At 41.3% G+C, this 26,515-nt stretch overlaps 1 protein-coding gene across 1 annotated transcript in view; it reads left to right on the forward strand.

Annotated features, from left to right (window-relative positions):
- Nucleotides 1-13,790: 13,790 nt before the first annotated feature.
- The window catches only part of cyp26b1 (cytochrome P450, family 26, subfamily b, polypeptide 1), a 33,698-nt gene continuing 20,973 nt past the window's right edge, over nt 13,791-26,515 (forward strand). The window contains exon 1 of the mRNA XM_068308485.1: nt 13,791-15,078. Within this exon, the coding sequence (XP_068164586.1) occupies nt 14,875-15,078 (204 nt within the window). The 5' untranslated portion in view covers nt 13,791-14,874. The remainder of the gene's footprint in view (nt 15,079-26,515) is intronic.

Consider the following 26,515-nt stretch of genomic DNA (forward strand, 5'->3'; position numbering starts at 1 on the left):
TAATCTTTGCTGAACATCCCCATCCTCAAACAGTGATGACCATCACTGTTATTTATTTGGCTTAAAATGTCTCCACAACTCAATTTGCGATGGTAAAAAAAAAAAAAAGAAACTACTTCTTAAACCATATGTTACGTTGCTGCTTCCATGTGGTGACTTGCATGATTTATCAGCTTTGAAATGCGAAGTGAAGGAAACAGAAGAACTGAAGAGAAAAGGACAGGGTTGAAAGTTCAGGCCTCTCTTTCATCCCTCAGCTTCTTTAAGTTTGCAAATCAGCACGTTTGTTCGATCCTTTGGAAGCTTGTTGTCTTCTGCTGTGAAAGTTTTGAATGTTACAAGCTGTGTTTCAGTTCGATATCAGAGCGCGAGCGGTGGCGTGTGTGTGTGTGTTATCTTATTATTTCCCATCTGACAGTGGTGTGTCTCAGATTCCTGCGGTCTGGCGTGTATGAGAAGAAGCAGATCTCTTTTTCAAACAAACGCACACGAGAGCATCCAGTCTCCAATAAAACACTCTTCACGCTTCCTCCGCTGTCATTTGTCTTTTGAAGAAGAGCCAAACACATCAAGAGCCTGAATGAAGCAGCTATATATAAAAGATTTATGGGCCTGTGCAGAAAATCCTGTCAGTGCTGCTACCAGGACAGAACTGTGTTAAAAAAAAAAAAAAAAAAAGACCCAATAAATCTGATTGGATCGATACCTCCACCAAAATGGATCAAGAAATTTCCAAAATCATGAACAGCATTAAAATGAAATCTGGTGCAAAGCTTTTGTTAACATTGATGATTTTGTAATGAATTGAAGGACATTTTAAGATAATCTTTGATTTCTTACTCTAAGTGTGGCTTTGGGGGAGCAGTGTGCGCTTGAACCCAACTTTGGCACCTCTTTCTATTAAGTCACCCTTCATGATGGATCAAAGAGCCTTTTTAATAACCAATAAATCATTTATTAATCATGGGTCAGTTATTAACTATTACATTTTAGATTGCCAGATTGAGAAAGATCCCTTTGATTGATTGGATTATCTTGATTTAAATCCATAAATTCACTGGACGTCCCTCAAAGGCACAAACCTCTGCCAAGGTAGCTCAGTTTCCACATGATGTCATTACACCTAAAAGCGACTGTCTGCTGATGGGTCTGACCTTCATCATGTGACTCCTGGTCCACAAAATCCAGCCCCAAGACTCTGGAACCTCATTGGTGTCATTATCAGTGTAAACTTGAAAATCTTGAATTTCAAAAAATGAGTAAAACGCATTTCGAGTAGATTGAATACTTTATTCATGTTTTCATCCAAACTTTTGACCATCTTAAGAATAGTCTTGCAGTTTTGTTTGATCTGGTGTTTCTTAGTCTGCTGCTTTCAGGTCTGGGTGTGATCTGCAGAGGTGAAAGATCGCTCAGGTCACCCTGGGGTTATTAGAGGCCACAGATGTCAGAGCGATGCTACATGGCCAACCTCACACAACCGGCAAAGTATCTCATACGTAATCTTAACACACACACACACACACACACACACACACAGGTGTGATCGTGTGTTCTGGCCAACAAGGAAGAGATAAACAGCTCAGGGTAGCAACAGGAAGTCATTGTATCAGTCAGAGCAACAGGTGAAAGGATCTGATATCCTTCCTTGTTTCTTTTCCTCCTTCACGACCCTTTAAGTTTAAGTTTATGGTTTTAATTTAGTGGATGGAAGAGACTTTCATCCACTTAAGTGTATTATGATTTATTCCATAGCTTCTATCCTAAATGCGTCATTCTTCTTCTCCTTTTTGCTTTTCCCTTTAGGGGTCGCCACAACAAATCAGTGTCCTCCATCTAACCCTGTCTTCTTCATCCTCTTCTCTCACACCAACTACCTCCATGTCCTCTTTCACTACATCCATAAACCTCCTCTCTGGTCTTCCTCTAGGCCTCCTGCCTGGCAGTTCAAAACTCAGCATCCTTCTACCAATATATTCACTATCTCTCCTCTGGACATGTCCGACCTCGTCTGTCAGCCTGTCCATCACCGTAGCAACAAGAAGGGGCTCAGAGGTGATCCCTGATGCAGTCCCACCTCCACCTTGAACTCCTCTGTCACACCTACAGCACACCTCACCACTGTCTTACAGTCCTCATACTTGTCCTGTGCCGCTCTAACATACTTCTCTGCCACTCCAGACTTCCTCATACAATACCACAGTTCCTCTCTGGGCACCCTGTCATAAGCTTTCTCTAGATCTACAAAAACACAATGCAGCTCCCTCTGGCCTTCTCTGTACTTCTCTATCAACATCCTCAAAGCAAATACTGCATCTGTAGTACTCTGTTTTGGCATGAAACCATACTGCTGCTCACAAATGTTCACTTCTGCCCTTAGTCTAGCTTCCACTACTCTTTCCCATAACTTCATTGTATGGCTCATCAGCTTTATTCCTCTGTAGTTGCCACAACTCTGCACATCTCCCTTGTTCTTAAAAATGGGCACCAGCACACTTCTCCTCCACTCCTCAGGCATCTTCTCACTATCTAAGATCCTGTTGAACAACCCAGTCAGAAACTCTACTGCTACCTCTCCTAGATACTTCCATTTGTGGTTGTCCAGCCATCTGGAAGCACCTCTTGACCACCCAGAGCCTGTCTTAATTCCTTAATAATAATAATAATAATAATAATAATAATAATAATAATAATAAACCTTTATTGTCCCACAGTGGGGAAATTTGTGAAATTTCCTTCCTAAAAGTCATGCAACACTCTTCCTTTTTTAGCTTCCACCATTTCGTCCACTGTTCTGCCTTTGCCCTCTTCATCTCCCTCACCACCAGAGTCATCCTCCACACCACCATCCTATGCTGTTTGGCTACACTCTCTCCTACCACTACTTTGCAGTCACTGATCTCCTTCAGATTATACCGTCTACACAAGATGTAGTCTACCTACATCAATGGTGTCATTATTTTTTCTATATCTTTTGCCCTCCTGTTTAATGTGTATTACTCTTCCAAACAACATGTTAAAAACAAGTTGTTTTATCAGTGGTTCAAAGAGGCTTTAAGATTTTCTTTTAAGAAACTAAAACTGGATGATGGAGTGTTTGTATTATTTTTTTTTACTTCAGGAGAAAGTATCACCTGTCGACACTTGAGTAAAGGATGTGAAGAGAGAGAGAGAGAGAGGGAGAGAGAGAGAGAGAGAGAGAGAGAGAGAGAGAGAGAGAGACGTGGGTAAAAAATAGAGATCAATAAAACATTTTTTCACATAATAAAGACAAAAATCAGAAAGCTGATGAAACAAATTAAAACAAATGTAAAAAATCAAATGGATTCTTTAGATGAAGTGCTTGAACACTGTGATGCTGCAACACACATATACACACACACACACACACACACACACACACACACACACACACACAGATGAGAGAGAGAGTGCGCGCGGTGTAATGAAGATGGATGAGACAGCACACACACTTCTCCTCGCCTCCTGGTTATTGATGAGCCTGAGAGGTTAAAGGTTAAAGCAACACCAACTGTGTGTAACTTTCTCTTTCTCTTCATCATCCTTCCGTTTTCTTTAGGATGACAACAGAAAAGCATTTAGATTTTCTTCTTTTAATTTTAGGTTTTTGTTCTTTATTTAATTTATTCTCTTGAGTCACTTATATTTAAATCTTAAATTTTCTCATTACCTCTTTATATATATATATATATATATATATATATATATATATATATATATATATATATATATCTCAAATAAAAAGTAAATGCTGCTTATTTGTGCTTTTTCCTTTATTTACTTGTTATTAACATGCTTCTAATTGATCCGTGTTCTTCCTATCCTGCCGGGGTGGGTTTTGTTTTGTCATGTTCAGGTTCAAACATTCGTATCTCTGCTGAACAGCAGTAAAACTGTCAAGTTAATTAACAGTAATAATGTAACTAAAACTTGAACAAGAATATTAACACGTGTTTAGCTTCTTGCTTTCCTCATAATTACCCAGAAACATTCTCTCCATCTTCCACAACAAATAATGCCAGAAAGAAATTTAAAAGAAGTTAAAGTTTTTATTCCTCTCTCTGTATCTGGATGCCTGTGGTTCTGGAACTCTTTTCTTTCTCTCTGTCATCCTTCTATCTTCTCATCTATCTCTTAATCTCTGTCACTTTTCATCCACAGTGAGTTTAACTGATATTCTCTCCAAAATAGCTGTGGTTTAACCGACAAATTCTCCTTCTAGCTTTGGACTGTGCTGCCTGTGTGTGTAGCTCTGCCAGGTTTTCATTCCTTTTTTGTTCCTGACCACATATGAAGAAAGCAGAATTATAAAGGGGCCCATTATTAAGGTTTAAAAGAGGCCTGATAGCTGTGTGTGTGTGTGTGTGTGTGTGGGTGTGTGTGTGTGTGTGTGTGTGTGTGTGTGTGTGTGTGTGTGTGTCTATATTTCTCCCCTGGTATTCACGGTGAATACAAAAACATTTCAGTGTCGACCAGCATTACTGCATTAGTGTAATTGCCGTTTTAGATATGATTCGATACAGATCTCTCTGGGGGAATTTTCGGAAACATGTTTTTGCGTGTGTGTGTGTGTGTGTGTGTGTGTGTGTGTGTGTGTTTGGGTGAGCAAAAAAAAACCCAGCAGAGAGTTAGACAATTATTCTCTCAGGAAACGTATTTATTCTTATTATTCTTATTCTTATTGTAATGATTTCTGGGAAATAGGTGTTATGGTTATAATAGTATATTAAATACATTGTACTTTGTTGAATCATCGGTTGTGTTGGGAAACATTAAATGCATTTATTTCCTGTAAATAGTTGACCCTTAAATGGTCTTTGTCTCACTGGGGGAGGACAGGCAAATAAAAACAATCCACTTTTTTCTCCTGTGATGTGTTTACACTGCAAGTATTTACACCATGAATGATCCACCACACAGCTTGACTCATGTACTAGTTTATATATTACATATCAAAGCTGTGCCAGTCATCTGTAAAACGTAGAATCCAGAAGAGGATCAATCGGGTCAGAAATTTACTGAAAGATGCCACGTTTTAAAGTCAGACTTTGTGTTTGTTGTTAGAAACATACCCGTACTAATAATGACCTATCAGTGTTTAAATCTTTAAATGTATTGATTTAAATGTGAGGAAAAACAAACAGTTTATCAGGACAGAATCAGCACAAATATAGAAAGAGATTAAATAAATTTGTTTGGTGCCTTTCTGGGATGATCCCTTACTAATCTTTTTTTTTTTCTTTAAATTTTTCATCAATATGTTGTATCAAGGCGGCACGGTGGTGCAGTGGGTAACACTGAAGGTTGCAGGTTCGATTCCTTTCTGTCCAGCTTCCTCCTACCTCCAAAAACCTGCAGCTTAGGTGAACTGATCACCAAATTGTCCTGTTTGTTAAAGCTGATCGTTTTACATCCCAATATGGAAAATGATGTATGTGATTTAACTAACAATCCGCTTCATATTTCATATTTGCTTGCTATGAACAAGTTTCAACGTCAACATACTGTTTAAAATAAATTTGACGTGTCCTTCCTGGTTTCATCCTTAAAGCAGTTCTGTTGTTCAGACAAAAAAATCAAGTTTTTTTTCGAAGTTTTGTCACCACAGATGATAAAACTTAACATATTCTAGAGAAATAAACATTAAAAATGAAGAAGAGAGAAACAAAGTGAGCTTCAGAAAGCAGGAAATCACACACAGCTGAATCATTGGGCCCAGATGTCTTCACCTACAACACAACAACTGCTGCAGTCGCATACAACACTCATAAAACACAATTTAACACAAACACACACTCATACCAGGCGCCAATTAAACACTGGAATCACAAACACACACACACACACACACATCGTATCGTGAACTCATTCGACTGTACACACATGCTGACGCACACCTCACATTGACCTGATGACCCGGCTTCTCTTGCTAACGGCAGTGTGTCACCATGGGAAACTGATGCTACATGTGTTGTCCATAACCCTCTGATGAACAACAGCGCGTGTGTCTGAGAGCGGCCGTTTATGTATGTGAGCAACTCATGGGAAACAGCCCGTCGGACACACACTTTTAGCCCCCCCGTGTAGCTCAGACTAATAGTTTTGGGATGTGTGTATCGCCTTGTTGGCACCAAACGGTGTGACTATCAGCAGGAGAGCGGACACCCCGAGGCCAAAGACGTTCTACAGACGTACCGGCGTAGCACGGCGGGGTCACGACCTGTTTGGTACCGCCCGGAGTGGAGCGGTCCAGGAGAAGTAAAAGTATTTATGGCAAACGTACGGATTTATCGGGACGATGAGCTGGAACCAAAAAACTTTTCCATGATTTTGCAGCTAATTTATCCTGATGAATGGATGAATGAACGTTGATGTAATCATTTTACTTTGTAACGTACTTCACAGTTTGTTTTCTCTTATCTGAAGCTCAATCCGAGGTGATTCTGTAATGTTCACAGTTTTCTATTAGATGATATCCATTGGAGGTTTAGAGCGCTTTCATGCCGCATTTTTTTTTTTAAGTCCTGGGATTTGGACTTTTAAGTTGATCTGGATCAGAATTCCAGGACCATAACCCAGACAAATTCTGCATCAAACAGCAGGACTTTAGTCTGAAAAAAAGAAGGGGTTAACATTCACGTTTGGGTGAACTGTAAGTCTGCACAGCGCCGCTTCATCTTTGTCTAATTGTACCAAAAACCAACACCAAGAAGGAGAACAACACATGAAAGTTTGTTTGATCTACAATAATGCATTCAGCGTTCGACCCCCCCTCTATTTTGGGTGTAATTGTTGTCACATTTTCCTCTCCACGAATCATTTCTTGTCGTCTAACAAGTAATATTTCATTAAAATGTTCGCCCTCTAAACTGTCTGTCCTCCCAGCAACATCACTCGTCTTTCTCGCCGCGGCTTCTTCATCAGAGGTTTCCCCCATCAAAGAGGCGACTTTCATCCATCAGCCTCACTGCGTCATCGTTTGTCTCCAAGATGGCCGACGACGGACGATTAGGACCGTCTGTGTCTGAAAAACAAAGAGATGCTTTCTTAATTTGAACCATCCTCTGTCCCACCAGTAGCTCAAAGGTTCCCTGTCGAGCTTTTGATGGCACAAGAGTCAAAAACTCGTCTGAAAGGACCCAGAAAAATTTGGTTAAATGACTCAGAGCAGAACAAATGGAGCTAGTGGGTTTTTTTCATAAATAATGTTGACGTCATTTTTAGCTCTTTCATTTTTTTATTTTTTTTTGTGTGTCAAAAACATCCACGTCTCATTATTTTAGATCATAAAACATCCAACAAAACATTTCTAAGAACTGAGAGACTCGATTTAGCTAAATTAAATTTGCATGTCTTGTCATGTGTCTGTTTGGCACGTGCAAAATGTTCACCTTATCTTTTTTGGGTCATTTGAGAACTACAAAAGCAGAATTTTTGTTAATGGGTCTGGTTTATTTGCATGTTATTTGAATATTAAAGTGTCTCTGCATATAGGTTGAAATTTTACAAAAAATGCATGAAAACATGTATGCAAAAAAAAAAATATTGTCAATAAATATTTAACGGTGAACAATTTTGGTCATATCTGTTTCACTTTCCTGGCAGATGCAGCACTTTTCAACAAAGAACTCGGTTCAGTAGGGTTTTTTTTGTTTGTGTGTAGGGATAAGGTCATAAAATAATCTCATAATATTTAAGGAAAGTTTTAAAAAGTTCCTGGATCCACTTCCATCCTGATTTGCACCCAAATGGTTGGATTAGACGACTCATCATTTCTCCCAAGTTGCTGACGAACCAACAAATAAACACAGGTGAAATTTGGAGGCGGGATAAAAACATCCGCGCAATCAGAACGATCATCTGGATAACTGGAGTCAACATACAGTAAGAGTCGACATTGAACATCTTGCATACATTTAAGTCAAAGTCTTTGAGATGGAGCCCAGATGAATCTCTGTAGGGAATGTACTCCAGGCTTGCATCTTGGAACCCTCCAATCAGAAACACCCACTTCTGCAACATAGAAACTGACTCCTGTTCGTCAGGATGGAAGGGTTCTGATGGTACGGCTGTCAATCATGTCGGAATCATTGTCACCATAATTTTAGAACTCATAAATTCCAGATAAAATGTTTATGCGTGATGATTCAGATTCCAGGAAATTTCTTTATTTCTTAGCTCATCAAATACCCTTAAAATGTTCGAAATCAACATTTTACGTCACCGGAAGCCAGTTAAACCAATCAAATCATTGCTATCGTTGAATATTGATTGTTAAAGTCTGCTCCGTTCAGCTTAAAGTTAATCACGTAGAAGCAAAAGTCATTCGGCTCAAGAGAACATCAGCAATGATAGTCTGAGAAGACGAGGGGTTGAAGTTCACAACCACGTCGTCTGCAAATGCTTTTTTTTTTTTTTTGTCTGTCTCCATTGCAACGAGCATCTGGAGACACAAAGTTGTGATCCAGTTAGGCACTAATTAAGTTGTCGCACACCAACCTTGTGGGGCACCATAAAAAAAACCCACATCCTAGTTCATTCAGAAGTCTTCCCACAAGCCCCGATCCAGAAAATTTAGCGAGGAAGAGAGACAGCCGCTTAATTAGTTCAAGGAATCTGCATGAAATCCTGTTCTGTTTAACCGCACTTAGTCATTAACTCGGAGCATCAAACCCATCACATAAAGTTTTCCTCTTCCTATGAAATGTCCAGTTTCAGTCTTTGTTTTTCTAAAGCTGGGATTGTTTTAATCCAACAAATATGACAGAGAAGACTTTACGTCATGCAAAGAAAACTCCTCTAAATGTGTTCTGCTGTAATGGAAAGGGGATGTGAATAAATGCAATTATCATCTTTTTTTTTTTTCTTTTTTCTTTTTTTTTTTTGGGAATAAATTCCAGAGAAGTGACCTTCTGAAAGGTGAAAAGCTGTAACAGGTTGTGTTTTATCGTTCAGTCGTAACGTGTGTCTGCAGCTGTCCAGCTGTTCCACACAGCTGTTTGGTCAGTTTACCTAAGAGCACGTCAAGACGATGAAATGTGCTCAGATAATCGGTCTAGCCTGTTAATAGACTCAGACTTAATATAAGGAAAACCTTTGTGATCATCTTCAATTCCCAGAAAACCAAAAGGATTTTCACTTATTATTCATTTTCTTATTATAAAGTCACTCATTTGTCTGGAACGGCTACTAAAAAGTGAAATTATTACACATAAGGCCAACAACAAGCATCAAAACTATCATTTTGAACAACTGTAAAGTGAAAAAAGTTTTTTATCTTTCAATTCTTCGGAAAATTAATCAACAACATTTCCAAAAGAGAAACCAAAAGTAAAATCTCATAATACTTGTGAATCTTTAAGCACACAAATTCTTGTAAGGACTGTGAATATTTCTTCCGCCACCAGTCGGTCACAGTTCAAAAGGTTTCCCACTTATCTGCCGCCACTGCATACCAAAACTACCCAAAATGTGTCTTAATTCGTAAATGGCTTGTGTTCCATGAGCAGATAATAGCAACCCTCTGGCGCTGTCCTATAGCACCGACTTCCCATAATTCCCTGCCCTTCTTTTGTTTGCCGGAACACCCACAAATCCAAAAACAGAAAACAGCAGGCTAATGATGCTGAAGCCTTTCGTTCGGTGGAGAATAAATTAGTTTTTGGCTGAAAATCAATGTGTGTGTGTGTGTGTTTGTATCTTATTATACATCTGTGTGTGAGTTTGGTGATGTCATAGCTCGCTGACCTCATTCGACAGCGAGTGCCGGAATATAACACAGATTGTGGGGTCACCAGGGTGAGTGTGTTGGGAAGGGGGTAATGAAGTCGCTATCATCTCTAAGGTTCGGTTTTATGCATCACATCTTGATTGTGTTTTCTGCTATTGTTGTTTTTTTTTCTTTCATTAGTGAAGTTTTTTTTTTTTTTTCCTGCATCAGTCATTTGTTTGTTAAAAAAAAAAATGCTGGATTGATTTCCACAAAATGGGATGAAAAGGAGAGGCTGGAGCCAAGCAAGATAAGGTTCCATCTATTTTTAACACTCTCCTTAAAACTGAGAGATCCGACGTCTTTTCTCCTGTGCAAAAACTTCAAGATTGATTTTAATGACCAGTTGTTTGACCTTAGTGGAGGTACATCCTCTATTGGGGTTTATAGCTGTTTTATTTTAATTTCAAGTGATGGAATCATCATGTTTTTCCGTTAAATGTCTTGAAAAGTTATCAATAAAGGTTGTTTTTTTATGATATCCTGGCCTACATTTGGATTCAGAGTCACTTTTTCACTTCCTTCAACATTATGAGACGAGGCCTTTTGAAACATTTCCCCAAATATCATTTCAGACCTTGACCTACTGAGGGTAATAATAATAATAATAAAAATGGACCAATCAAAATAAAGATAACCAGGCGTGGACAATTAAAGATGCTGAGTTATTTTGCGTAACTGGATCAAGATCAGATTATGATTTAGATTATTGTTCATGTTTTTGTAAAAGTGGTGTTACATTAGGTTAGAAAAAAAAATCTCAAAATTATTGACTTCCTATTCATGTATCCCCCATGATGCTCCTCTGTTTTTGTGCGATCTGGACTGCATATAGATTAATCAAGATTTATTTATTTTTTAATAAAGTTTAGAATTTTTTTTCAACATCTTCATCTAAGTCACGAATGAAACCAAACAAATTCTGTGTTTTGTTTGACCTCCATCTCTTCTCCTTGTTCTTGTTCTTCTCTCCGGCCCGGTGTGTGTGAGCTCATGTTCACTTCCTGCGTCCTGCTAAGCCTCTAAAGCCTAAGCTAAACACCTCGGCTGTGAAAGTTCATCTCAGGGTCAGAGGAAATTGAAAATACATTTGCCTGCAAAACACACACACACACACGCACGCGCACACACACACACACACACACACACACACACACACACACACACACACACACACACACACACACACTGTATCTCTCTCTTTCCTGTGCCTTGATGACAGTCACACATGCAATATGTCTCCACCTGGGCTAACTGAGGTTAGCGTGTGTTTAGGTAACATGTTAAAAGCTTAAACGGACATAGATGTGGAATGTCAAGATAAGATGTCTCGACTTTTGTGAAGTCACACACACGCACACACACACACACACGCACACACACACACATGCCTGTGGTCATTATCTAACTTGCTTAATGGGATAAGTACCACCAAATCTTCACATCCCTGGTTCTGAAATGAATGGAAATTTTCTGGAGGTGCTTCTGCGCATTTACAAATGTTCAGAAGCTACTGAACATGAGCCGTTTGAACCGTCACCGTTCTTACAACCTGTTCAGTCAGAGGATTTTCAGAAGTGTGGGAATCAGCTGTGAATCAGGGCCGCATCTGTCCACTCAGCAAACTCTGGATGACTCCATAAAACCACAGCATGTTCAAGTTCCTCTGGACTCTGGGTTCATCAAAACCATGAATTAACAACGTGAACTTTTAAAAATCAACTCAGGATATTAATGACAATTGTTCTGCTATGTTCTGTTTGTTTGTTTGTTTGTTTAATATTGATAATATTGAAGCGGCCTTCTCATAAACAGAATCCAAACTGATGATTTTCCAGGATTTTTAAGTAACGTTTTGCATAACCCGTGTGTGTTAACAGCATCTCGTGTGGATGAATGTGAGGATTGTACCTTCAGGCTGTTTTGCAGGCGGATTTACATTCATTACATTTTTTTTAAAACAGTAATCCAGAGATGTTTGTTGAGGTTAAACATGCTTCAACTACATACATTTTTGAGTGTTTCTGAATATTAGTCTGATATCTAAAGCTTTGTCAGTTCTCGAGTGTCTGTATTTTCCTCGTTAGAATATTTAAAAAAATTAACAGGACACTAAACATTCAAGAAAGTGATTGTCTTTGGTTATTAGTGTTCAGTTCCCATAAATGTGCTTTTCTCTCAATAATTAATCAATTTTATTTCAGGTTTGAACATTGAACTTTTAACGAAAGAAAATTAATCAATTAAAATGAATTTTTAGCTAATTTATGAATTTGTGCAGGAAAGAGCTTAAAAACAGAGAAAAAAGACTACTTTTTTTTGCCATAGTCAAACATACAGTATGTCTACATATTTTATTTCATCTGCTGAAAATAAGTTTTCAGTTGCAAAGACATAAACTGTTCTTTGAATATTGGACTGAAATCCACGTCTGCACATCTGATTTAGTTCACTAAACATAAATAAGCGTAAATAGTAACATTTCAGAATTGACTTTCAATCTCACGTTTTACTGTAAGTACTAAAATAGCATTGGAAGATCCAGATGTGTGTGTCTGTGTGTGATTGATTTATGAGCAAATTTAATCTCATGATATTTTATTAAAGCAAAACCAAAGTTCTCGAAATTGACTCAGACGTTTGACGAAATTGGATTAATGCTCATTAATTTCTGGTTTCTCCCTTCTGACGGCCTGTCGCGTGTTTTTCCTCCGCTAGGCGGCGGCATTGAGTCGTTACCGGAAAACGAGACGGAGGAGGAAGGTTCTGAAATACCCCTAAGGAACATAAATCCTTCTGGAACTTGTTGCTGATTCTGTGCTGAACGAGGGAATGAAGGACAAAAAAAAAGATATAAAAGAATAAAGGGGTTAACAGGGATGAAAGGGGTATTATGCAAAAGAAAAGAACAGCAGAGAAACTAAATGAGTGATGAAAAGAGGAAAAGGAGGTTGATGAAAAACTTAAACTCAAAGAAAATAGTGATTGTGCAACGAACTGGAAAAACTAAATTACCATTTGTATGTGTGCTTCAGCTGGGGTCAGGGACAGCCCGTAATATTTCTGATCACAGACAGCGGACCTAATTGAAGCCAGTCATTTGCTTTGGAGGTGGTGCCGGAGTGCGCAGAGAGTATCCTCTGCTTCTCTCGACGCCTATACGTCTGATTGATCTGAGTTAGGAAGGAGAAGCTGAGGAGGGAGGAGGACACGTGGAGTCGAACCCGTGACCCTCAAGTCCGTCGGGTCAGCTGGGAGGTCAGCAGAGCTTTTAATATAGGATGGAGCAGAGAGGTGAGAAAAAAAGAGAAAGAAAGCCTAGATTGCTCTAGGAAAACTAGAATTGAATTAATTAAATCGCCACAGTTATAAATCAACTTTAATTAATGGGGCCAGTAGTTTAATCCGTAAATGACGTCACTTTCAGTCGGAGGTTGGAGATTTTGAAGCGACGTCTAGAAACACGCACCAGAGTCAACGCGTCTGAAATCCCGGCTGAGTTTGGAGTGAATCCGAATCATATTACTGGACAACTTATATTCTAAGTTATTAACGTGAAGTTAGTAACTTTAATTGAGTTTAATGTCTCAACCAGTTGGTAAAAAATGAGTTGACATCTATCCTGATGCGGGAGCGCAGACTGTTCCTAGTCCGCAGGTGATTGGTTCAAGAATGTGCACGTCCTACAGAGAGAAACAAGTCATAAACGTAACGTCTCTCTCTCTCTCTCTCTCTCCCTCCCCTCTCTCCCCCCCCTCTCTCATTGGCGCTCTGCCAGCTCCAGCACGCTCCGAGCCTCCTCTCCTCTTGCGCCGCTTGCCGCTCACTTTACGCCACCCCTTTTTCTGAGGGGAGAGGGGAATGGGGTGGAGGAGGGCGGGGGGTCCTGCAGGAGCTGAAGGAGGTGGAGCAGAGGGGGGAGTGGGGGGGGGAGAGTCTCTCCCCCTCTAGCCGACGCTGGACTGAGGTGGGCTGAGGTTGGAGGGGGCGACGGGAGCCCTTGGCCGCCTATTCGCCTTCCAGTTGCCTCCGCACTATATAAACACTCATTGGTGCCTCTGGCTTGACGCACACACACTCTTTACGCACGCATCCATACAAACACACACACACACTGAGGGTGACTTGTATGTGCAGCCAGTGAAGAGTGAGTGAGAGAGAGAAAGGAGCGCTCCAAGAAACAGAAAGGTACACAGAGAAAAGAGTGGACGATAGAGTAAGAGAAGCAGACAGAGGACGGTGGCTCCTGAGCATCTCCTGCGCACCTTTTCATTCCCGCACCTTCACGGATCTTAAAAGTCTACATTTAATCCGCGCGTGTTTGCTCTAGAGAGATTAAAACTTTTGCAAAGAAGCTTTTTTTTTCTTCTTTCATTTTTGGAGTTGAGAGGAAAGATACGCGATTCCTGGAAGTTTTTCCTTCATTTTTCCCCCCTTAAACCAACTCTTTCCATCCCTCGAGAAGTTTTAAAAAGTAAAGCCCTTGTTAGTTCCAGGACTCGGCTTCCTATTTTCACGTGTCCCACGGTGTCCCAGCTTTTGACATAAACGTGTCACTTTAAAGATTTTTATTTTCAGCTTGATTTTAAAATATTTGAGCCACAAAACGAGACCGAAAATGAGATTTCACACATCAGGACAGTCCCCAGCCTTGTGTGATTATTGTTCCACGTGCTTACATCATTAAATAAAGTGAGTTTAATGGTTTTATTTTTGTAGTTTACAAACTGAGCTGTTACCGCAGACACGGATCCGGGGAGCACAGCTCACCTGTAGCATCTCATCCACTCCACTTTCATTTGCACTTTTTTTTTTTTTTTTTACGCACAGAGACTGTTTTAAGATAGATTCATTCCAGAACTCCACACTATTCATTCATTCTTTTGAAAACAAAACCACCTTTCGGGTGCTTTTGGCGTGCGTAAAGGAGCGTTGCACTTTTACGCAAAAGAAAGATAATAAAAGCTTTAAGATAAAGAATCCATCGATTTTTCTTACAAAGTTTAAAGAAACTTCAGCACAACTTTTGACTTTTTTGAAAGTCCTCCAGAGCTCCAGAGAGACTGCCGGGGCTCTCCATCACCATGCTGTTCGACAGTTTCGATCTCGTCTCGGCTCTGGCCACTCTGGCCGCCTGCCTGGTGTCCATGGCGCTGCTCCTCGCCGTGTCCCAGCAGCTGTGGCAGCTTAGATGGACGGCCACGCGGGATAAAAGCTGTAAGCTCCCCATGCCCAAAGGATCCATGGGCTTCCCCTTCATCGGCGAGACCTGCCACTGGCTTCTGCAGGTAAGCGCGCCCTCAGGGCGGGGAGGGGGGCTTGGCGCGGAGCGAGACACAGTGTCTGGGTCACCGTGGGTTCTGGTCTTCATCCGTGCATGATGAAATCAATGTTATCTGTTGCGATTTTATACTCTTACTGACAGTTTTGCGTTTTGACCTATGATTTCATTCAGTTGTTGTTGTTTTTTTTACCAGAGTTATTGAGCGCGCTTGTTCCTGACGCGCGAATCAGTAACGCGCATTTTCACAGATTTTGCGAGAATCTTTAATAAACTAATCCGGTGGTGGGTTTTTCTTTTTTTCTCTTCAAATTAAAATTCTACCTGTATAAACATCACAGAATCACCAGTTTGCGTCTTTTCCAGCAAGGTCCTTATTATTTTCACAACTCAGATCAGTTTAGTTTTACATCCCATCACGTTCTCATGGGGGTCCCCATCGGTATAGTTTGTATTGTCAAAACGTGTTCTTCAGGTTAGACTGGTTCGTCATGTGCAACACGTACACCACAACTAAAGACTTTCCTTCACTTTTGATCAGTTTATTGGCCTGAAATCGATCTCCCGCTCCACCTTGGCTCCATCAGGCGATCTCATCGGGGTTTTTTATTATTTTTTTTAAATTATCTCAGATTGGAGCGTGTCGGGGCGCGACTCGAAGCGGCAGACAGCCTGACGGACTGTCGCTTGTATCAGATGGGATGGCAATTAGTGACGGCGGGTGTCTCCGTGTAGTTATAAAAAAAAAAAAAAAAAAAAGAAAGAAAGAAAGAAAAAGAGAGAAGAAATTTCCATGAGATTTCATTTTCCTTATTTAATCCGCAAAAATGAGGACCTGCTGATTATTCGGAGTCGTTTTGAGACAGTAGGAAGAATAATTAGAAAGTTGCGCGGGTTGATGTGAGGGTGAAGCGCCCTCCTCTTCCTCCTCTTCTCCTCCTCTCTCCTACTGTAGCTACCAGAACGCCGCAGGTCTCCCAAATGAATCAGGAAAATTCAGAGGCTCAGAAACAAGTGCGTTTGATAAATTATTTGAAGCGCATCGACTATTATCGATCATAAAGTTGAAAAAACTGTGGCGTCGATCTTCGAACTCTATCTTAAAGTTGTGCTTAAACGTTCTGAATTAAAGAGTAATGAGGACAGAAGGATGGGAAAGGAGCGCTTGGGCTTCTGGTTTGACCCCACGCGAGTCGCGCTACTAAGCGGCGGCTGTCAGCGGGGACTGATGGCTCCCAGGAGCCCGTCTACAGCAAGGATCGGGGGGTGGGGGGTGGGGGGGTGGACCAAATAAAAGAAAGGCAGGGAGCAAGGGGGGGGGGGGGGTTAGAGAGAAAGAGAGAAACATGAAAAAGAAAAAGGAAAACAGCAGCAGCTGGACGAGTGGAGGCACGTTGGCAGCGTGCGGGGCTTGAACTCGCGGTGCTCCTCTCCGTTACATCTGACACCGAGCGAGACGCGCTCCCGGAATGCAACCGAGGACCACGGCCAACTTAATGGTGGCGGGTTGAGAGGGGGTGTCGGCCAGATAGAGCAATGAAAAAGCTGCCTATACTTATTAGGACCAAATGTCCCCCAAAGGAGCCAAAAACTTGGGGGGGTGGGGGGGGGGATCTGCGGAGGGAGGAGAGTTTTGGCCGCTCCTCCGCTCCTGTCTGAGGCTAGATTGGGATCTAATCTGTAGATTAAGGTTTAGAAGTTGATGTAAGCAGCCTAATGCCTCTTAAATGTCGGTAAATCATGTGTATGAGAGCGAAACAGACGCTGGGCTGCAGCCTAATAATCATCTGCTCTGTGGGAGCAGAGATCTGATGGGACCTTATTGGCCAGATGCGGTTTTATGTCCCAGCTACTAGTCTGATTGCTCATGGAGAAGACATGTCAGACATGCTCAGAAGTGGGGAAAGTTTTTGGGGAACGACCTCAAAAAACTTTAAAGGTTGAGTTAATTTCAAGAAATAATGAGAGATGCTGGTCATTTTGTGCCAGAAAAGGGCCCAGAGTAAGAGAGTCAGAGCAAGATCGCTTCAAATTCTGAGAACAAAATGGCATTTGTTCAAAAAAAAATTCTTCACATCGGAGGCCAAGGAAGGTCATTCAAAACCATGTAACCACAAAACTCACCTTTAATCATTGTATTTATGAAATGATCCTTCTCTAAAATCAGAGGCATGACCGTTTCTGTGGCCATGTTGGTGTAGAGTTAACAAATTGTGAACAGGGTATTAACACATCGTTCTTTTCTCAGTTGTCAGCGCCTCTGTTTTATCTCTGTGTTTTTGGTCTCCACCAACTCCTGAAGGACGTAGATTGTTAGGGAGCTAAATGCTCCACTGTGATCTCCAGCTCTGCTGATCAGGTGGTGCAAAGTCAGATTGAAGCTTAATCTTTTGAAATGTCTGATTAATGATTTATTTTGTGACCATAAACCTCATCCTTACGTTCATTCAAAAGCTGACGTCGGCGGTTCTGTGTTCTGATATATGGTGGGGTTTGAGTGAATCTTCTCATAGGGGGAGTACTTTTTCGGATTACTTCAACATCACTTGAATACATCATAGCTGTGTTAATGGAGGGACCTTTGGGTTGCAGGTACAAATAAACATAAGTAGTTGTAGGTGAGCTTGAACATGCATACAGTAGAAACATCACATTTTTGACTCCAAACTGTCCAAAATGTTTTTTCTTGCATGCTAAAGTTTCAATATTTCCTGTTTTCCATTGTTACGTTTTGGTCATTTATTTTATTTCAGTTTTTCTCCTGACGTCTTTCCATTCGTGTTCATGTACGTGAAGTGTATTTTTAACTCCACACAAGCAGTAGCAGCATTAGCAGAAGCACATTTTTGTGACGGATCCATTTTAAAGCCATCTGCAGTTAGGTTTATGGTTACTCTGCCAAAGACCTGTCTGCTCTCATTAGGAGCTGGAGCTTTCTGAAGGGTCGGTGCCAAGCAGGAGTGTTACTACTGAGCAGCGTACACACACTGAAACATGACCTTAATGCTGCAGATTCACGTATGCATCAACATTAGTTACACATTTCATGTACCCAAAACAATATGCTTTGCATGTAGGTGCATGGACATCCATGTGCACCTTTAAGTCTAACAATATGATTTATGAACACGAACGGGAGTCAGCTCTTAATCTGTGAACAAAATCTCCAGTTACATTAAAGGAGCAGTTCACAAAAAAAAAAAGAAAAAAAGAAAAAAAACTTGTTCTAACAGCAGAGAAATAAAATATCTCTGTTGTTTTTGACAATTCCGGGTTTAAAAGAATGGGATGAATTAAGTTTACAATTGGTTCAGGATCCCAGATTTTTTTTTTTTACATTCTGATGTTCTGAAGTCCCCATTTCTTTAAGTTATTTGGAAGAATGATTTTTGGCTGAGAAACTCAAGAAGTTTTACGGATTAAGAATCTTCAAGGGATTTTACATCAGGTGGTGTGACTGAATTTCTATTTGCAGGTGAATGGTTATGTTTGATACAAAATACACGCTAATTATCCGCAAAATGAAAAACATCTTCATAATGAGAACAAGTCTTCCTTAATTTTCAGACGAATTAATGCAATGTGATTTATTTTGGATGCAAAAACTCTGTAAACCAGTGACCTTGTCCCACCACTAGGGGTCGCCAAAGTCATCAATAGTTCAGAGGATAACTTTGACGAGAAATGAAACATAATCGTGCAGCTTTTTTTCCTTTATACATGTTTCTAATGTATGATAACAGAGGTAATGAAGTTATTTATTTGGCTTTAATTTTCCTCACCTCACAGAATCAAACTGATAACATTCCCGCTCAACTAGGGCAAACATCAGGTTACCCTTTCTCCTGGCCTAGTCCTGATACCTCTCACACACACACACACACACACACACACACACACACACACACACACACACACACACACACACACACACACACACACACACACACACACACACACACACACACACACACACACACACACACACACACACACACACACACACACACACACACACACACACACACACACACACACACACACACACAGTGCAGACAGACCTTGTTGAATCTGGGTCAGACCAGAGGAAATGAACACATGGCACAGAGACTCAGACTGTACTGTGTGTTAAGTTTGTGAATGATTCTGAGACACACACACACACGCACGCACGCACGCACACACACGCACACACACACACACACACACACTTCTATTTGGGAGTAACCTCTTATCAGTTATTCCCTTTATTATTACGTAGCAGCTGCTTCCATTCATGCACACTCCCCTGCACTCGTTCTCTGCTGTTGTCCTTCTGCCTGCCAGCTTCTCTCTTGTCTCTGTTTTGCAGTGATGAAGTGCAAATGATGGTGGGCAGAGTAATAACAATCCCGCAGACCAAACACTCTTCATCTCTCATGGTGCTGACAGCTCTCTCTCTCTCTCTCTCTCTCTCTCTCTCTCGCTGTGCCTCCTCCTCCTCCTCATCATCTTCCTCACCTGTCCCACCATCTGCCGCTCTTTCACAAACCAAATTACTCCAAATTGAAATGCAATAGAAGTATTTCTTTATTTTAACTATGAATTTGGCCTGACCTCGTTATGAATTCAAGTGCCACGTTCACTTATATGTTCAGTTTTCTTCCTCTTTAGTATTGCAGTTAAAACGAAAATCTCAACAGTGCAGGAATTTCATTTTGTCGCTGGTCAGGTGTTACCAAAACGAAGTGATATATTGTGTTGCACTTGAACGCGTTTGCTTTAGTGTTTGCTTACAACAGAAATTCAAAAGTGAAAAATCTGAAAACATAACTTAATATCATGAGAGGATGGAAGACAAAAGAAAAATTAAATAAAACTGTTTTTGGCCTTAAATAGTCATAAAAGTTGGGAGAAAATAACATTTCTATCATCTCACAGCAAAGTGAAAGAAGCAGCAATCGTATCACCGACATTTGCGGCCCTTTCAGTCGTTTCCATCCACGCTTGGTTTAATGGTGCAAACGATCAGCTTGGTCCCTCGCACACACACGGTCCAACAAACGAGTCCCAGCTGAGATTTCATCCTTACGTTGTGTTTTCCAGTTGAAGAACACATCAAACCCTCTCCGCCTTACGGCACCGGTGGGATGCTGGGGTTTTTTTTTTTTGAGGCGGATTGTGCCTTTAACTGCCTCAGACAGAGCCGGGATTGTAAGGCCTGGTGGCTTCATCTATGCTAAGGTTCCATTACTGCGGTCCAGCTCGCCGTGCACCGCATAGCTGCGGTTACACAGTCCTGATGCACACACACACACACACGGTAAATGGAAATACTACAAGTATATGAGCACATACATGCACACGGCTACACGCGCTAACTTAAGCACACGTGCACAGAAGTGTGTTAGCCCAGCAGTCTCAGGTTACGATCCCAAACGATTCCCTCGTTCCTCTGTTTTTCTTTCTGAGCGCGTTTGTTAGGACACAGATACAAAGTTCAATGAGCGGGCACAAGGGGCAGCCCTTTATGTTTGTGTAACAGTGTTAACATTCAAGGCAGGACCCTTGAACCTCCAAGACTCCTCTTCTCTCATGGTTTCTCCTCATTTCTGCCGCACATCACTCAAATTTTCAACGTTTTTATTTTTATTTTTGTCTCATCCATCCGAGTCATAAGCAAGTTTTTTTTTTAAATTTAAAAAAAAAAATTGTCATTTGAATTCATGCCATTGTGATGCACATTAACTTTTCATAATTCATTTTAATACCTTAAAATACACTCTTCACCTCCTTTTCTTTTCAAATCGTACAATTCTCTTCACTCATCACCTCATCCCTCCAAGTTTTTATCTTCCCTGACTCAAAAGTGACTGATTTTTAAGGCTTTATGGCAAAATGATCCATCCTAAAATTTAGCCCGTCCATCCATCCATCCATCCATCCATCCATCCATCCATCCATCCATCCATCCATCCTTTTGTTCAGATTAGTAGGAGGTGTTGGCAGCGTTCTCCCTTGCCCCTTCTTTCACCCTGAGAACCCCCCCCCCCATTGCTCTCTCCTCCACCCCCGCTGTCCCAGGCCCGAACACAGCCTTAAGCTCTTTTTCATTGAACGGGCAAATTTGTGAAAACTTTTCGTTTTCATTTCAGGCTTTCACTGAAGGGGAATAAACTGGATGTCTGGGGACTATTTTTTGAGCGTGGAAGGGGTGGAGCGGGGGGGGGGGGGTTGACACACATTTGTGTGTGTCAGATGAGGTCAATAAGAACGAATGCGGTCGTTGGTTGTGTTTTCTGATCCTAAATGGACCGTTTACACTTTTATGAGATCCAAATCTGATTCAGGAGCACTTCTGAGGTACTTCAGCTCCAGTTTCTTCCCTTCCTAACGTGACACAAATCAGATTCCATACGTAATCCCATGTTGGATTCACGGTGCGTGAAACAAAAACGTGAAACTTAAACGAGCAAAGACAAAATGTGATATCACATTTACCTCACTGAATGGACACGGAATTTTGCTTTTACTCAAAAGTGTTCTCTTGTTCACGTTCTATTTTCAACTTTTTATTTGTTCTATATAATCTGTTTGTGATGGCAAAAAAAAACAAAACAACCCCTCACCGACCCATTACCCTCATTGGCCGGACTCGTCTCTCGCTTTGGACACATAGGAAATACTTTAACTTTTTATAAAAACATACAAATGTTTATTTGGATATGGGGTATCTCCTTCATGTTAGCTTAGCTCTACACAGCCTCTGTTCTCCTCTCGTGGTGTAGTGGCGGGGTATTAGCTCGGGTCCAGGGGTGAGTGCTTAGAGAGTTTTGAACAACCATAATCTCCCCCTCTATAATGTCCCCAGGTCAGGGGCCAACCCTCTCTCTCTCCTCCTCTCTCCCTCCTTTCTCCTTGTTTTTTGGCTGAACTATCCAAAGCCCTTTCCCGTTAATCCGTCCTTTTTGAACCGAGCACCCTTCCCACCTCCCCGCCTCCTCTGCCACGCTCTGCGCTCGCTTTCTCTCGCTCCGCTCTTGGCGTTCGCCTCTTTCTCATTCCCCCCCCCCCCTTTCATTCTTTATCTCTCCTCCTCCTCCTCCTCCTCCTCCTCCACCCTTTATCCCTTTCCTTCCTCTCATCCCACCTTCCCTTTCGTGTTCACTCTCTGTCACTGATGGCGTGGCGTGACCGCAAAGGGACGGGGTTCATTGTCGAGTCAAGCACCATTCCAAAACACACACACATAAAAACTCACACACTGGTTTCTTGGTATTGAATGATTGACAGCTGAAAAGAAAGAAGGAATTCCCTCAAAGCCTTTGACCCCGTTTCCTCTCTCTGCCTTCTTTGCCACTGCTGCTTTCTCACTTTTTAACCATTATTACAGCCACAATCTAAGATTTACCTTTCTGCAAGAGTTTTTTTTGTTTAACTTTTACAAAGAAAATGTCCCTCTAAGAAAGTTGGTTGGATTTAACTGTGTCTACTTTTCAGTTATTCATTTTGGTGAACCAATTCTTCTGAAGTTCACAAAAATTTTTATTGATACTTTATCGATCCTTGAAGGAGATATTAAGCCCGCATCTGATCAGCCATTGCAGCACCCAGCGAACAAACTGGGGTTTAGTATCGCACTTAAAGATAATTTGACTTTGGAATTGAACCACCGACCTTCTGACCTACATCCTCATCCAACATCTGACTCACCTGTTCCTTCCTATCAGCCCTCAGGTGAAGAAGGTGAAATGATGCTTCATCTGATGCTTCATCTCACGCCGTATCATAGTTAAAAATGTCATCAGCGCAAAACACTTCAGCTGCAGTTGCCCTGAGAGAAAACAACCAATCAGGATGCTGCGTCTCTCCCTGTCAGTAGTTCAGCTTGCAGTTTTAGCAATCCGATGAACAGGAAGGGCAGAGAATAATTTCAGATATTAAAGTAGTGGTTGTCAAGGTATTCCATAATAAATCTTCTGATATGAAGATGAAAAAAGTTTGATACACTGCAAAAACAACAGCAACTGTACCCAAAACTAAATCTAGGTTAAAAAAAAAAAAGCATAAAAAGGCGCCATCATGAATAATAATTATTTAAAAAAATGCTGCAATAGTAAGCTCCAGCTGGCTGAAGGGTGAATATAAATTCAATTTGAAAGAATTAATTTAACTGCAAACGATTTCAGCAGAAGTAGTTGGATGGTGAAACAACAACATGGGAGTCAGAGAAGCTATTTAAATCCAGGAAAAACTTTTGACACGCAGGTTGATGCACGCATACGCAAAATTCACACACTCTTTTGACCAAAGCAACTTAAGTGAGAATAACAGATCGGAGTAACGTGCATCCTTTGAATATTTACTGCACATTTGACAATTTATTGGCTGCAAATGTCAGCCATAAAAAAAAAAAAGCTCTTTATCCTCCCTTTTTTGCTCTCACACTTGTAAATGTCATTCAGTTCCTGCTGTTTATTTCCCATCAGCCTCTGTTTTCTCTTCTTTTCTTTACAAATTTCACTTGAATATTTCTGCTTCAAAACTTCTTCAAATGCTCACTTCTTCCTCTCCCGCTCCAGCGAGCAGTTGTGTGTGTGTGTGTGTGTGTGTGTGTGTGTGTGTGTGCTGGTCGAGTCGCGGCGTTGATCTGAATAAACATAATTAGCTGTGTTTTTTTGTCTTACCTAATAAAAGAGTCATTTGTTGGACATTTCCACTGCGCTACAAAGAGGACATTTATAAGCCGGGGCCCAGGTTCGCCCCCAGGCCAACCCCAACAGAACAGACGAGGGTATTTTTAGCACGACCTGCTTGCTAGCTAGCTCTGCTTGGACAGTGTGTGTGTGTGTGTGTCAGAGGAGTGTGTTTGCAGAGAGAGAGAGACAGATTTCGTGAGATTTTTGGTGATCAAAATCAGAAATTAAGTGCATGTGAGTCAAGAAAAGTTGTATGTACATGGAAAATACGTCAACAACCCCCCCTCCCCCCCACACACACACCACACACACACAAAAGTGAGGTTCTTGTAAAATATCCGATAAATCTGTTCAAAAAATATAAATAGGGACTGTGTAGATGCAGCTGACATTGCTTTGACAAGAACAACCCTGTCCAGATCATACACACTAACACACACACACACACACACACGTTATCAAACTGTAACCCTGACCCTCATTGGTGTGTGCTTAACCTTTAACCCTGACTTCCCCTTTATTCCACCTTGGATCTGACCGTACCTCTGATCCTGAAGCTGTGTGCAGTATTTTATCCTCAGAGACGCCTCAGGGTTCGGTTTGAAGCTGGGTGTGCTCTCATCCTGCGCTGGCGCCGCTTTTATTTTAGCCCTAAAGTGAACGGTGAACGTTTGGGCGAAGAATTACAAAACTAGATATTCAAGCTCATTGTGGAGCTGATATTGTGGCTTTTGAATGAACGAAAGAGAAAACTTTACTACAGGTGAAAAAAATCTTTGACATAAGTTTACCATTTCCCTGCTGCAGCATTGTCATGGAATAGATTGTGTAATAAAACTATTACTAGTTAAAACATTAAGTGCCTTGTCACGTTGTGTAATGCGAGTAAAAAAAGAGACATATTTGCGTTAGTCCAAATGAAACAAAAAAAGTGACCTTCTCTAAAATGTTCAAAAATCTAGATAAAAAGGATTTTTATTTTTTGTTTCTTGCATAACATTTTTGTCATTTATGCTCTCAGCTCAAACAGAACCCGAATGGACGGCTGCGAAAACGTCCGACTGTTTCACGAGGCGTCGCGTTTGCAGTAAACTGCAGCGATGAAATCAAATTACTCACAAGTCAAGACGGAGCGGTTGAACGGCGGCGTGATGTTTACAGGCAGTAGGAATATGTAAGTCAATCAAGTAGCTGCATTCATGCCAGGCTAAAGTTTAACTGGAGAAAAGCCAAAACAATGTGAGTGCGTTCACTGTGCTGCAGAAACACGCACATACACACTTCATGCTTCATGGTGTCTCAAAAACCAGCTTCTCTTAGTTGCTAGGCGACACATGCACAAGAAAAAAAGCTTTCAGACTCTGTGCCTGCCATCATTAAGAGAAACCTCTTTCTGGTTTTCAGCTCACATCAGGGCTTCTGTGACCTCGTCGGTAAAAAAAAAAAAAAAAAAAAAAATCAGCCGTAATGTTGTGGTAGCAATTTTGGTTTCTGGGTTTTTTTATGAATCCAGGCGAGTGTTTAGAGCGAACGCTCTTGAAGCTGTGTGTGTGTTCGACCTGCGCAATCAACACGACGCTCTGAAGTCCACGGCCCTCGCTTGTGTTGCGATCCCGTGTGCGGCGGTTATGTTCTCCTACGAGAGAACTGTGGCGTCATTACATCACAAGTTTTCCATGCTTGCTGTGTGTGTGTGTGTGTGTGTGTGTGTGTGTTTGTCAGATTTGGATCGAAGACCAGGGTGTCACCTTTTACACCAAATGTCCTCCGGACCACACCCAGAGCGCACAAATGATTTCAGTGTAACTTTGTTTTATGCGCTTTTATTTTTTTTCCATTTTCCCCGCAGACAAAAACCTTCAGTCACCATCCAAAATGTGTGTGTGAAAAGAAAACAGAAAGAAATGGAAAGAGAAAATGTAAGGAGAGATACACATGGTACAAACACAGCATGTAAAGTACACAATCGGCCCAATCTGATGCTGTGTCTTGGAGTGTGAAAGGGAGCCTTGTCTGGCTGCCTGAGGAACTCCCTTCGAATTGGACTGTGTGTGTATGTGTGAGAGGAGGCCTGCCAGGCAGACATACTAAACCACTCTACATCCATGTGGCAGCAAAATGTAGCTTGGAAAACAACCCCACTCTTAAACGCACACCCCCCCCGAGGGCTCCAGAGGCCAGCCGGCAACCTGGTGTGTGCACTAGTGTGTGTGCATGCCGCAGTAAAAAGAGGAAGTGTACAGGAGCTGTGAAAACAGTTCAGGTCAACAGTTTGTGCCCAGACGGACCGACTGAGAGTAAGGAATCTGCAAAAGGTGAAGGAATGAGGGATAAAATACTGACTGTTCCTCTAAAAACGATACTTTGATAAGACAAATCCAACAGATTTGTCTCATTTAGGTTGTTATTTACCAAAAATCATCTGCAGATATGCTTCCGTATTCCTCAAAAATGAAAAAGGAGTCACTTTAAACCAGTGTTTAATAGCAAGAAATGTTTCATCGAAGCAGCCGAAACTCTGTTCAACACAAAGCAGCTCCGAGAAAAGGTAGATCTGAAGTAAAGGCACTAAATCTCCAATGTGCAACATGTAGATAAATGTCATCACCTCGTGAAAAAAGGTCTAAACATCTGATGCAGCTTAAGAACAATGACAGCAGCAACAGAGGTGGGGCATGTTGGGCTGAATGCTAATTAGCACCACTTTTCATCTGTAAAAGCCGTCTGGCAATCAGGGTTTTCAAAGCAACATGAAACAGCCAACAG

The sequence above is a fragment of the Antennarius striatus genome, chromosome 23, assembly GCF_040054535.1.
Source record: "Antennarius striatus isolate MH-2024 chromosome 23, ASM4005453v1, whole genome shotgun sequence".
Taxonomy (NCBI): Eukaryota; Metazoa; Chordata; class Actinopteri; order Lophiiformes; family Antennariidae; genus Antennarius; species Antennarius striatus.